Source organism: Astatotilapia calliptera, chromosome 23 (assembly GCF_900246225.1).
Source record: "Astatotilapia calliptera chromosome 23, fAstCal1.2, whole genome shotgun sequence".
NCBI classification, from domain to species: Eukaryota; Metazoa; Chordata; class Actinopteri; order Cichliformes; family Cichlidae; genus Astatotilapia; species Astatotilapia calliptera.
The window spans coordinates 39,261,216-39,273,824 of record NC_039323.1 but is presented as its reverse complement, the minus strand read 5'-3'; the positions used below and the strand labels follow the sequence as shown (position 1 = coordinate 39,273,824).

The 12,609-nt window shown below is 46.6% G+C and overlaps 1 protein-coding gene across 4 annotated transcripts in view; it reads right to left on the bottom strand.

Moving 5' to 3' along the window:
• The window catches only part of fam184aa (family with sequence similarity 184 member Aa), an 84,611-nt gene that overhangs the window by 17,517 nt on the left and 54,485 nt on the right, over positions 1-12,609 (bottom strand). For all 4 annotated transcript variants that reach the window (XM_026158418.1, XM_026158415.1, XM_026158417.1 and 1 more), the window contains exons 15-19: positions 10,848-10,962; positions 9,689-9,786; positions 6,747-6,900; positions 6,058-6,185; positions 5,748-5,932 (exon numbers count right to left, since the gene is read on the bottom strand). In XM_026158418.1, coding sequence (XP_026014203.1) covers positions 5,748-5,932; positions 6,058-6,185; positions 6,747-6,900; positions 9,689-9,786; positions 10,848-10,962 — 680 coding nt within the window. The remainder of the gene's footprint in view (positions 1-5,747; positions 5,933-6,057; positions 6,186-6,746; positions 6,901-9,688; positions 9,787-10,847; positions 10,963-12,609) is intronic.

Sequence of the window (12,609 nt, the reverse complement as noted above, 5' to 3'; positions counted from 1 at the left end):
AGGAGGGGAGCAAAAGCTCAGCAACTCAAACTCCATTGAACTATAAGATGCAGGCATGACCTTGGGAAGATAGGCGGCATTCGGACGCAATACGACCTTGCGGCCATCAGGAGAAAACTGTGTGCAGGCAGGATGCACAGACAGCGCATGAAGGTCCCCCACTCGCTTCGCCGAGGCCAAAGCGAGAAGTAATGCGGTCTTATACGAAAGAAGTTTCATATCTACCGACTCAACGGGTTCAAACGGAGGGCCACAAAGGGCCTCCAGCACCAAAGACAAGTCCCAAGCCGGGACACTGGACTTAAGCACGGGCCTCAGCCGGCGAACCCCTTTCAGAAAACGCACGGCGAGGGGATGCGCACCTGGTGTCACCCCGTCAAAACCGATATGACAAGCAGATATAGCCGCTAAATAAACCTTGATCGTTGAAAACGAAAGGCCTTTATCCAACAGCTCCTGCAGGAATGTCAAAACATCCACAATAGAGCACTGAAATGGGAGAGTGTGGCGGTCCTGGCACCATCGCTCGAAGGCTCGCCATTTGTAAGCGTACAAGCCTCTAGTAGACGAGGCCCTGGCGCTCTGAATCGTCGCTACCACACTAGGTGGCAGACCCTTAGCAACCAAGTTTAACCTCTCAGCAGGTAAGCATGAAGGTGCCACAGATCCGGGCGCGGATGAAACACTTCCCCCCCCGCCTGAGAGAGGAGATCCCTGCGGAGAGGAAGCTGCCAAGGACTTGCTGCAAGCAGGCTGATTATTTCTGCATACCACGACTTCGCGGGCCACCAAGGGGCCACCAGGATCAGAGAGAGGGAATGCCGACGCACCCTCTCCAGAATTGGAGATATCATTTCCACTGGGGGAAATGCATACAGGAGCACGTCTGGCCATTGGTGCGCTAGCGCGTCCAAGCCCAAGGGTGCATCGTGGTCGATTATGGAGAAGTACAGGGGGCAGTGAGCATTCACCCTGGAAGCAAAAAGATCTATTTGCGCCTCGCCAAATAGATCCCAAATCTGAGCCACTATTGAAGGGTGTAACCTCCATTCTCTCACCAGAGGACCCCCCCTGGAGAGAAGGTCCGGCCCCAGGTTCAGGTGGCCCGGGACATGGGTGGCTCTTAGAGTCAGAAAATGAACACTGCACCATAACAGCAGAGAGCGAGACAGCTGCAACAGGGGAAGAGAGCGTGTTCCTCCCTGCCTGTTTATATAAGACACCACTGTTGAATTGTCCGTCCTGACTAAGACATGCTGGCCCTGCAGGACTGGACGGAAACGCTTTAGAGCTAAGAACACTGCCAACAGCTCTAAGTGGTTGATGTGCAGCTGGCGCTGAGCCGCGGACCAGATCCCTCTCACTGACGCACCCTCGCACAGCGCTCCCCACCCACTTAGGGAAGCATCTGTGGACACCACCTTGCGAAACAACACCCTCCCAATCCGAGAGCCCTGGTGCAGTAGCCCGGGCTCCCTCCAAGGACGGAGAGCTAGCATGCAAGACGCAGTTACCGGCAGCCTCCTCCGGAGGTGACGCGAAGCACACAAACGGTGAGAGAGAGTCCAGCGTTGAAACGCTCTCATTTTCAACAGCCCAAGCGGCACTACGGCGATCATAGATGCCATCATGCCCAACAAGCGCAATATCGTCTGGAAACGCAGTCTGCGTCCCAGCTGAAATTGAGCGAGGCAGCGATGAAACGCGGCCACTCTGTGCTCTGACAACCGTGCGCGGCTGGAAAGAGAGCATATGTCCAGACCGAGAAAAGCGATCTGTTGACCTGGGATTAGCGAGCTCTTCTGAAAGTTCACAGAGAACCCCAGTGTCTGAATGTGTGACAGAACCCGCGACAGCTGCGTCTCCGCCTGTTCTCTGGAGCAAGCCACGAGAGCCCAGTCGTCCAGGTAGGCCAAGATGCGGATGCCCCTCTTCCTGAGGGGCGCTAGCGCTGCCTCGGCACATTTCGTAAAGGTGCGGGGAGCGAGCGACAGCCCGAACGGCAGCACTAGGTATTCGTAGGCTACGCCCTCGAACGCAAACCTCAGAAACTGCCTGTGTTTCGGGTGTATAGCGACATGAAAATAAGCATCTGTTAGATCGATTGTCGCAAACCAATCTCCCGGGCCGACTGCACTCAGGAGCTGTCTGAGTGTTAGCATCTTGAACCTGTACGTTCGCAGGTACGTGTTCAAGACTCGCAGGTCGAGGATGGGACGAAGCCCTCCCCCTTTCTTCGGAATGACAAAATAACGGCTGTACCAACCTTTGTCCGTCTCCGAAGCGGGGACCACCCGTATTGCTCTCTTCTGTAATAGCGCCTGTATTTCCTCTCTGAGTACCAAGGCTGCCTCGGGGTTGACAATCGTGTTCACGACTCTTTGGAAACGAGGCGGCTTGACCCGGAACTGCAACCGGTAACCCATGGCAACGGTTTGCAGCACCCACGGAGAGGGGGCGCAAGCGCGCCACTGAGGGAAGTGAGCAGCCAGCCGGCTGGCCTGCAGCACTGACGGCGGGGCGCCGTCGCCCCCCAGTGTGTCTGCAGGGGACTGCATCCCCTGCCTGACCTGGCTCATTTCGCCTGCAGGTTGAGCATTTGAGATTGTTTGAGAGTAAACAACACTCTTTATTGATTGCAACATGGGAACATGTACATTTATACATTTTGTTGGGTGCACCTTTTCCGGGGCATAACAATGAAAAACAGCGGGAACACTCGATGTGGTCGCTTGAACATTCAACACATCTGAACCGTGTGCAGGGGTTATGTGCTTGGGAGACCGCGATAGGGAAGTGCAGCGCCTTCTGGGGCTGACAACCTGAACAGAACTTAAGCGGCACCTCTTGTGCGGCAACAGAGGGGTAAGAGCAGCGTCTCCCTGCGTCTCCCGGCCTTTGCCCCAGGCCGACTGGCGTGGAGCTCGGGCCGGAGTACGTGCTCTCGCCGGCGGCCCTCCCACTCCAGCAGTGGGCGCCGGTCTCTTGCCAGCTGTCAGAGGAGCGGCGGGCCTGTGAGAGCTAGCAGTGGGCTTGGGCTGGGGCTGGCGTCTGGGGATGATGTCGCGCAGAGCTTCCGTCTGCTTCTTCCTCAGATCGAATCTAGCCTGAATGGCTTCAAGTGAATGTCCGAATAACCCAGCCGCAGACGCTGGTGCGTCCAGATACACAGCTCTGTCTCTATCAGGGACGTCGGAGAGGGTCAGCCACAGGTGCCTCTGCGCCACCACTGTCGAAGCCATCCCTCTGCCCAGGGAGAGCGCTGCACAGCGAGACGCACGGAGGATGTAATCCGTGGTGACTCTAACCTCGTTAAGAAGAGGTGACAGCGGGCTGTCCTCCGGAACCAGCGATCCAAGCTCCGCCAGGCACATTGCTTGGTACGTCTGGAGCATGGTGACGGAGCTCATGGCTCGAGCGGTGCCGGCCTGAGCCCGATAAATCTTCTCCAGCTGCGAGGCCGAGAATCTGCAGTGCTTGGACGGCAGAGTTGCGGGGCCACCGACACCATGGTTATGGGACGGGGCCAGATAAGCAGCCAGAGACGGCTCCATAGGGGGTGGGTTAGCTAAACCAGCTCCCTCGGCGCCGTCCAATTCCATGTACTGTCCATAGCCGGGCACAGTGACGCGGGTAGACAGAGGTTTGTCCCATGACGCTGTTAGCTCGCAGAGAAAGTCTGGGAACATGGGGAGGCAGTTTTTGGCCGTCGCGGTTTGCGGGTTTTTTCCTTCCACCGGAGCCCGCAACGGCTTCCGAGCTGGTGGAGGAGAGGGCCAGTCCACCTGCAGCTTCTCAGCGGCACGGCGAAACAGGGAGAAAAGAGAGGTGTCATCGTGGCCGACCGGCGCAGCAGCGGCGGCATATTGGGTCGACAATGAGCTCTCCTGCTCATCCTCCGACAAACCATGGATGTCCAGGCCGATGTCCAGCACGTCATCGTCTTCCTGGGGAGCGCTGGCGGGCTTCAACCCAGGCTGAAGCCCGTCAGCGCTCCTGCATGGTTCCGGTCCGTCATCGGCTAACCCGTCAACGTATTCCATGTGGTCAGCCCAGCTAATCGCGGGGACATCGACCTGAAAATTTTCGTCTTCGGACTCGGACGAAGCCGGGGCTCCAGACTCGGAAAGAAGAGGGTCATGCCGTGCGACAGCCGAGCGTCCCAGCACTCTTTCCACAAACGTCACCCGTCTTTCCAGGGTCGAGCGTCGGAGCTGGCGACAAAACGCACAAGCTTCGGGCTCCGTCAACGCTCTCCTAGCGTGGACGATCCCCAGGCAGACAGGGCAGGCATCGTGCTGGTCGCTGTCGTGCAAAGAGAAACCACATCCCTGAGGACAGGGGCGAACAGAAGATTTCTGCTTTGCTCGCTTCGGTTTGGAGTCCATTCCCAAAACGCAAAGCGAAACGCTGCACAAGAAAAACTTGAAAATAGCGCTCCGCGGGCAGCCTACGCACCAGCTGGGCGGTGGAGGCTAACACCAACAGGGGCAGTTAAGCTAGGTTCAAGTTGGCAGACAACGGAGCTAACTAGCAGTAGCTAGCTAGCCCAACTCAGCAGAGGTGTTCTCAGCGAGGTGAAGAGCGTAAGAACTGAGGGATGACGGTGATGGCAGCGGCTATATGTGCGGGCGGGGCCTTGCGCGTGTCATCACACGTCATCTGCCGTAAAGGCGTGAATAAAGGTTTCTTCAGCCAGGACACGCGAGGGCGTGATATCCCATACTTATGTGTTGTACCGAGTGAATCGACTGAAAGGGAACCTGTGGTTTGTGTGTTGACCTCTATAAACATTTTCCTGCTGAGTTTATGAGCCAATTTTGGATCTTATTAAATAAAAAATTAAGTCTGTTTTGTAAATCTTGATCATCCCATGTTCCAAAACGGAGGATTATCTGGGCTATGCTGATTGGCTAGCCACCTGTGACTGACAATGAGGGTATAATATGCAGACAGACCAAGCCCTGCTCCAAACCAAGATGGCAATTAAATACCATGAATGTCTTCATGGTAGCTACATCCATCTTTTATACTGCCTGTCGTAAAGCTGGAAGGCAACACTGATTCATTTTAAGTCAATACAAACTCTGCTGGCTTAGAACAGATAGGCTGGAGTTGTGGAAGCAGGCGTGTAAAACATGAAACTCTGAGCTGAGAGGTCCTTTACCCACTTTATCTAAAGCATGATGCTGATAACACTGTGCTTGATTTAGAGCAAAACATGTTTAAAGTTCACCAGAAACTGATCAGAATACAGTATTAATATAAATAAATGCTTACACTGATAGATCTGGACATCTATAGACTTTGTTGTTTTACTGGGTATTATATAGCTATGGCTTCAATAAACAAAGTACTGGTGTTTTAACTGAAATGGTCAGACAGAGCTACACTGGAAAAAAAATTTACATATGTGAAAATGAAATAAAAATATATTTTTAGACTGTGAAAAACACGTCTAATGTAAAGTGGCTTGAAAAAACTGCACTTATGAATAAACGTGACTTTTTTCAGTAAATCCTCAGAAAAAGACTAAAAATACAGACGCAAGTTTAACATGATTTCACAAATGTGATGTCATCTTTACTTAAAAGGCAGCTGTGAAATTCTAGTTTTATGCTGTGAATGCATATTTAAAATTGGATGGTTGATGCAAAAATTTCACAAATATTATTTACTTAAATACTCTTATATAAGCAAGAGTATTTAAGGGTAATGGGAGGATAATGTCTGCTGAGCTACTGAACCTTATCTGATGGTTAGCTTCGCTGCGGACCCGCAGCACCTCTTTGCCCTTCAGCTCCAGCTCTCTGGTTAGCGTGTCGATGGTCTCGTTCAGAGAGTGAATCTCATGGTCCAGATCGGTGATACGGTTGCTACGGGAACACAGCTCCGCTTGCAGGTCTGAGATACGAATTAAGAGATCTTGTTCCTAGAGGATGCACATAAGACAGAATAGGCAGTTATTTGCTAGAAGGCTTTTAAACCTTGAGATCACTTAGGGCGAAACACTGAGAGACAAGAACAAAAACAGAACTAAACCACTGTCAGTGTCACCTGCTTTTGGCTGTGCTCCATGGCTTTTTCTAGCTCTCGTTTGGTGGCAGCGTGTTCTTTGAGGTGGATTTGCTTCAGATGCTCGATGGCTGTCGCGTGGAGGTGGTTCAGTTCTGCACGAAGAGAGGCTGCAGGAAAGAGACGCCACAGGTAATGTGAGGGATCATTTCTTATGTAGTTTATGTAGAAAAATGACAACAGTGCGAAGAAATGAAAGATATTCTCATGTTTTGTGACTCCTTTCCTACATCGTACTTTCACGACTTATTCTTTTAGTTGGTTTAATATTGGAGGCAACTACTGAGATCAATTTTATCACCTAGCACATGTTCACAGATCTCAGAAAGCTGATTTCACCATTAGTTAATTTCATCCTGGTTTCCTAAAGCGTCTTACGATTTAACCACCAAATGTTTCTTTCTTCTCCTATTCTTCTAAACAGCAATAGGCAGATAATGAAGGTGATTTTGTTGTAATCACTATGGACAAAAACATCATCACAGCAGGCCGAAACAGAACCAGAACGTCTCAGTAGGTAGAAACACAATCACCAAAGGGTGGGGAAAAAATCATTGCTGCAATTTAAAACCACGCCACAGAGCGAGCCTGGCAGTGTGGAAACAACCCCGGTCGATAACTACAAACCTAGACGTGTCAAAGCCACGTTTACTATATCTATCATCATTTACCCAGCTTTGCTTTCCCCTCGTCCTCCAATTCAAATCGCAGTGTCTGCAGCTCCTGGTCCGACTGCTGTCTGAGGATTTCTAAAGTCCTCCTGTGGGCCTCCTTCAAAGCGTGAACCTCCTCCCGCTGCTCCTGCTTTAGACGTTCCTCGAGGGCCTGGCAGACGGCACGGCGAGGGAGATTAAAGAGGATAGAGGGACGGAAAGGAAGGAGAAGAGAAAGGACGAAGATGACAAGACACAATATGTTACATGAAAAATATGGTTTTGAGAAAAGTGTAGTTTGGATGTCTGACTCAATATTTCCTTTTTATTTTTGGCTGAAAAATAAAAGTGAAATGTTGTAAAAAGAAAGCCAGAAGACAAAGAGAGAAAATGAACAGTGTAATCGAACCACAGCTCCAAGCTGGTTTTGAGTAACAGACTGGCACAGGAAAAGTGACAATATTAAGAACACACAAAGACTTTTGGAGACTGTCCCACTATGTACTGCATAAAAAAAGGAAGCTACTCAGCTTCAGGAAGCAGAACTGACAGCGAGATCCATCAACAGGCTGAAAATGACTAAAGAGTGTAAGTATAAAATCACTGAGCTTTTTGACACATCCTCTCAGTGCCACATAACGGAAAAAAAAACTACCTCAACCATAATTTATATCGTTTGGCTCATTTTAATATTACTTAACAAGAAAATTGGTGAAATTAAAGTAAATGATCCAAATAAAATGGCTCAGAAAGCCGGGAATTTCCTCAGGGGTTTGATTGTGCTATGAATCTTCTGCACTTCTTGACTCTGTGGCAGACATAAAAGGATCATTAAACAATATTAGAAAAGCTCAAAAACTTTTTTACTTGGTCTCAAGTAGTTTTGTTGACCAGCACTCGCTGAACTTCACAATGGATACTCTGCTACACGTAATCATTGCTGTGCTGTGGACTATATTGGAAATTCAAATTGCAGCACCTTCCACACTATAATTTCCTCTCTGGAAGAAATAACGTCAGACACTAGAAGCTCCCAGGACGACAAATCAAGTTGTGTACCTCTTATAAAGCACTATTTTAAGGACTTTTGCTGATCACAGACTGCTACATACATAAAAAAAAGTAGATAAGAACACAGGTGAAAAGAGAGGAACAGCAGCTGCAGATTTCTGTACTGAAAGTCACATTTTTACAGAACTATAAAAAGACACAGGATACAGCCAGAGGAGCACATGAACTAATTTGATGATTTAAAAGTAAAACGATAGGTCAACTCTTATTTTTGTCAGTCTTTTTCTTTCATTTTTTTTATAATGGTAATAGGCGTTTACTTGTGTATTACAAAGTTCACGGGAAGCGACATTGTGGATATATCAGCTACTGAAGCACAATTCTCTACTCTCCTGCCGATAGACAGCTAAAGGACACTTTAATTCTTTAATTTAAGTTTAGCAGCAAGTTTTTAGTTTGTTCTCCTCCCTAATGGAGGGAGTGTGTACTCTGTCTGTTTGTCCACAGTTTTCAAAACAGCATTTTCAGATTTTCTGTGATGGTGATACCGATAACAGCAACATATTAGGCCTTGGGGGACATGATTACATATGCTGGCTAAACATGAGCTTGACTGCTGTCCCTATGATGTTGCTATGATGTCACCATGATGACATAACGGGTTGACATCATCATGTTGTAATAAAACATCAGTGTTAATAAACCTGCCCTTTGATAGTTGCGCTCTCTGAGTGGTCTTGTTTTACGTGTTGTTTCACGCTCTTGTATTGATGGATTTAGTCAAAAACATTTCTTCAAGAAATCTCAGTCAACATTACTTCAACACAAGGTCACTGCTTACTCTGCTGTTCAAGCAGCTAAATCAACCTATAAGCAGAGCTAGCTTTGGACAGAATACCAATCATGGTTCACATGCAGTGCTAACCTTTTCATAGTTTTATTGCTGCAGTTGTCACATGTGCTTTGGATGACTTGAAGAAAATATATAAAATATATTTTCTGCTCAAATGTTGCCTTGTAGTCATTTTTAATCACATAGGTAAAAAATACTAGCTAATAGTACGGTACATCATCATCCTGTTTTTGAGTTAACTATCAAATCCATTCACCCACACCAGTCGCAGCAGATGGCTGCCCCTGCCTGAGCTTGGTTCTGCTGGGGGTTTCTTCCTGTTAAAAGGGAGTTTTTCCTTCCCACTTTTGCCTCTTCTTCAAAGGGAGTTGTTTGATTGTTGAGGTTTTCTCTGTATTATTTTCTTTATCTTACAATATAAAGTGCCTTGAAGTGACTTGTGCTGGTCTATATAAATAAGACTGAGTTAAACTGAACATTTATTGATGCCAGACTCGGCTGAGGTGACAGATCAAACCAAATTTTATAAAAAATCGTCACCCTGAAATCTCTGCAACACCAAACTCCAGCCTAGCCATACAGGATCCACCAACATACAGTGTTCTAGAGTCACGTTAATACTACAGTACAAAGCAACAGTAAATCTCTCAAATGCTGCATTCAGTAGTCAAAGGTTTGCTGCTTAAATCATATTTAAAATCACAGATTTTATTAACTTAGTTAGGCATTTTTGCTACTAGAATTACTGCAGCACATTATTGCTTCAGTCACAGCACTTGTTAGTGAACGATGGTAGCATTTAGCAGCTGTTGTTGCTGCACTAGTGAGGCTGTTGAAACTGTCCTCGTCGCACTTTTACTGTGGGTACAAACAGATGAGTTCAAAGAAGACTGCAGTGAAGTCCACAGTGGAACAAGAAAGGCTACTGTAATGTATTTAGTAAAAGCCCCCGAGAAGTTAGTTAGAACTTGCTCTACTTTTCTTTTCAGAGAGAACAAAAGGCAGGTAGTGTCGTGCAACTATGTGACAAATCCCAAGACAACCGATGCAAACCTACATGCTTGCAAATATGTGTGTGTGTGTGTGTGTGTCGTACTCTTATCTGGTGCTGCCTGGCTTCCTCCATGGTGCTGAGGGCACAGCAGTGAGCCTCCTGTAATCGATGCTCTCTCCTCTGATGTTCTCTCTGCATCTCTGCAAACACAGAGATATCAACGTGTACACTGAGATGCATCAACAGCAGACGTGTTTCCATTCTGTTTGACACGATAAGGCAATATGACAATCTGAGCCAGTCGCACAGCGGCAGGAGATGCGCCGCTGAACAGAAGGTGACAACAAAATATTTACACACTCGATGCTCGGACTATTTGTATTAAATATTTAGGTTACATTTCAGATTTTTATTTATTCTTCACAACAAAATAAAAAATCGTTTTCAGCAGTGTTACAGTGCAATGCAGCATGATTTGTCTCGACATGCTGACGATCTCATGCTAGTGAACATCCTGGGCTGTGAATTCAGTTATTTCCCTCATGGATGTTTTGAAGCAGTGATTCCCAAAAGTTTTTAAGGGAGCAGTGGCCCCCTTCATGGCTGCTTGGCTGCAATAATAACAGAAATTCAACTTGAAATTAGTAGTATGCACAGTTACATATTTATATCAATGTAGTTATATAAATATGGAATTAAAACAGGAAATAGGAGGTGGTATTACTATATTTTGACCTAAATTTACTTCCCCTGTATTAAAGTTTATGTCCCAGTTAGCCTTACCACTTTGCATATGACTAGGTAGCATTAGCAATTTATAGCCAACATCCTCCTGTGTGGTTTATTTATTTTTAAGACATTTTTCGAGGAATACATCACATTCTCATGGATTCTGATTAGAGTGAAGATTTAAGATTGGGTGGCCCCAATGGATCTTCAGGTTTTTAAGTGGGCTGCAGCACTCTTGACTTTGGGAATGGCTGATTTAGAGGCACGCAGGTTTCCCCTGATAAAACTTGTCAGACTGCAACTCGTCATCTAACAGCTCAAACTGGCTGTTATAGCTCCAACCTTCCTTCTCTTTCAAATTCCCATAATCAAAAAATAAAAAATCTCTTGTTTTAAAGTTTTTAAGTTTTTAAGTTAAAATCACATACAAATGCAAAATCGCTACTTTAAGAAAGTTATTTTAGGATGAAATGTTGAAACTCCAGCGGCAGCTTGTAGCCGCAGTCGCCACGTGGAGGAAGCGCGTGCATACCTTTGAGCTGTTGGCTCAGGAGCTCTCTCTCCTGGTTGAACTGAGACTGCAGCTGTTGGAGAGCTGACTGAGACTGAGACAGCTGCAGCTCCAGGGACTGTTTCAGCAGAGAGATCTGAGGAAAAAGGGACGTAAAGGGGGAAGTAGTAAAAATATGGTGTTTAGGTGTTTATAATGAGCAAAGGCTTATTCAAAAAAAAAAAGAAAAAAGTAACAAGACAGAACAAATTAGATTAAAAGCAAATGTTAACAGGTCAGCGTGCCCACATCCGATAGAAGCAGTAATTACAGGCTGAACTGCAGGGACAACACTGTGTCTCTCTCCAGGTGGTTCTCTATCTCCAACTGTGCGGCGACATCACATTTAATTTACAAGGAAGACATACCTCCAGGAAAGAAGCAACTCACTTAACAGAGCACACACATTTAATTAAAAAACTCTCTCTTTTGCTCCACTATATTTTTTCCAATGCATCGCTCTTAACCAGGGAGAGAGCCTAGGTTTTTCCCCCTTTTTCTAACAACCACTCCCTGGTGGTGATATTGACACACAGATGTAATAAAACCACTTCAGGGCTGCGGATGAAGATTTCTCCACTCGTGTCAATGAGCTGACAGCCCGTCACGACGACGAGTGACAGCGCGCACGGCCCAATAACAAAAGCCAACAAGCGTAAGCCCCATCAGAGCACGCCAAAGTGTTTTGTTTCGAGGAGATACTGCAGCTATCAGAGGCCTAACTGCCGGTGAGTGGCAGAACTCTCTCAGCCAGACGCCTCCGGCCCTTCACATGCCACTCTTTCTCTGAGCCGCTGCAGTTAAATCCCCCGCAGGGTTTAGTGCTGAAGAAGTACCACATTAGCAAGTGTAAGGTAAGATGGATTTAAAAATGAGAGGATGAGGAGCAGGGCTGGGATGAAGTTTCTGAGGTTCTACATCGGATAAAAAAAGATGGCCTGCACAGTTTATCCTCTCTGTCTACTCCAACTAATCATTTTTACATTTACAGCAAAATAATGGGATGTGTGAGATTAGCAATGTGGAAATACCTTAAGCGACCTTGTTTGCAAAAACATGCACCCAGCCCTCTGTGACTTAATTAAACACAATCCCAAGCGCACAAGTTTTGGCTCGCACAAACTGGAGCCTCGGGCTCGGACCTGGTAATGAAAATATCTTAATGAAAAAGAAGTCATTATAGATAACGACGGCACATCCGCCCAGGCGCACAATACCGCACGGGACCTGCGCTCACTTAAGGGCTTTCAGGAATGTCTTTTTCTACTTTAACAGCACATGTAGCTGCCACGTCCATCAAACATGAGAGGCTAAGGCAGCAAAGGCATAAATGGCTTCACTGAAACAGGTTAATCAAAAATTCAGGACATCAGGGGTGATTTTTAACTACATCTGCTAGTGTGTCTGCACAAAACAGTCAAAAGGGAAATCATTCAATTTTTTCATCCTGTTGAGTCTTGGCAATTCTTTAAAGTTAGTGAGTAAAATTATTCAGCGCCAAATGTCAGTAGATTGCAGATTTTGCAGGCAACTGGGGTCTGTTTTTGTACCCTCACAATTCAAGCGCATAATCCTAGTTACTGTGGCTGCTGTAGGATAGCCACTGTAGCTTTTTTATGTTGTCACAATATATCATATTTGCTTCTTTTTATATCTTGCTTGTTCATTAACTAACTTGTAAAGACTTTGGATACTTTGTTGTTTTTAACTTTAGAATAGAAATAACACTGACACTGGCAATGAA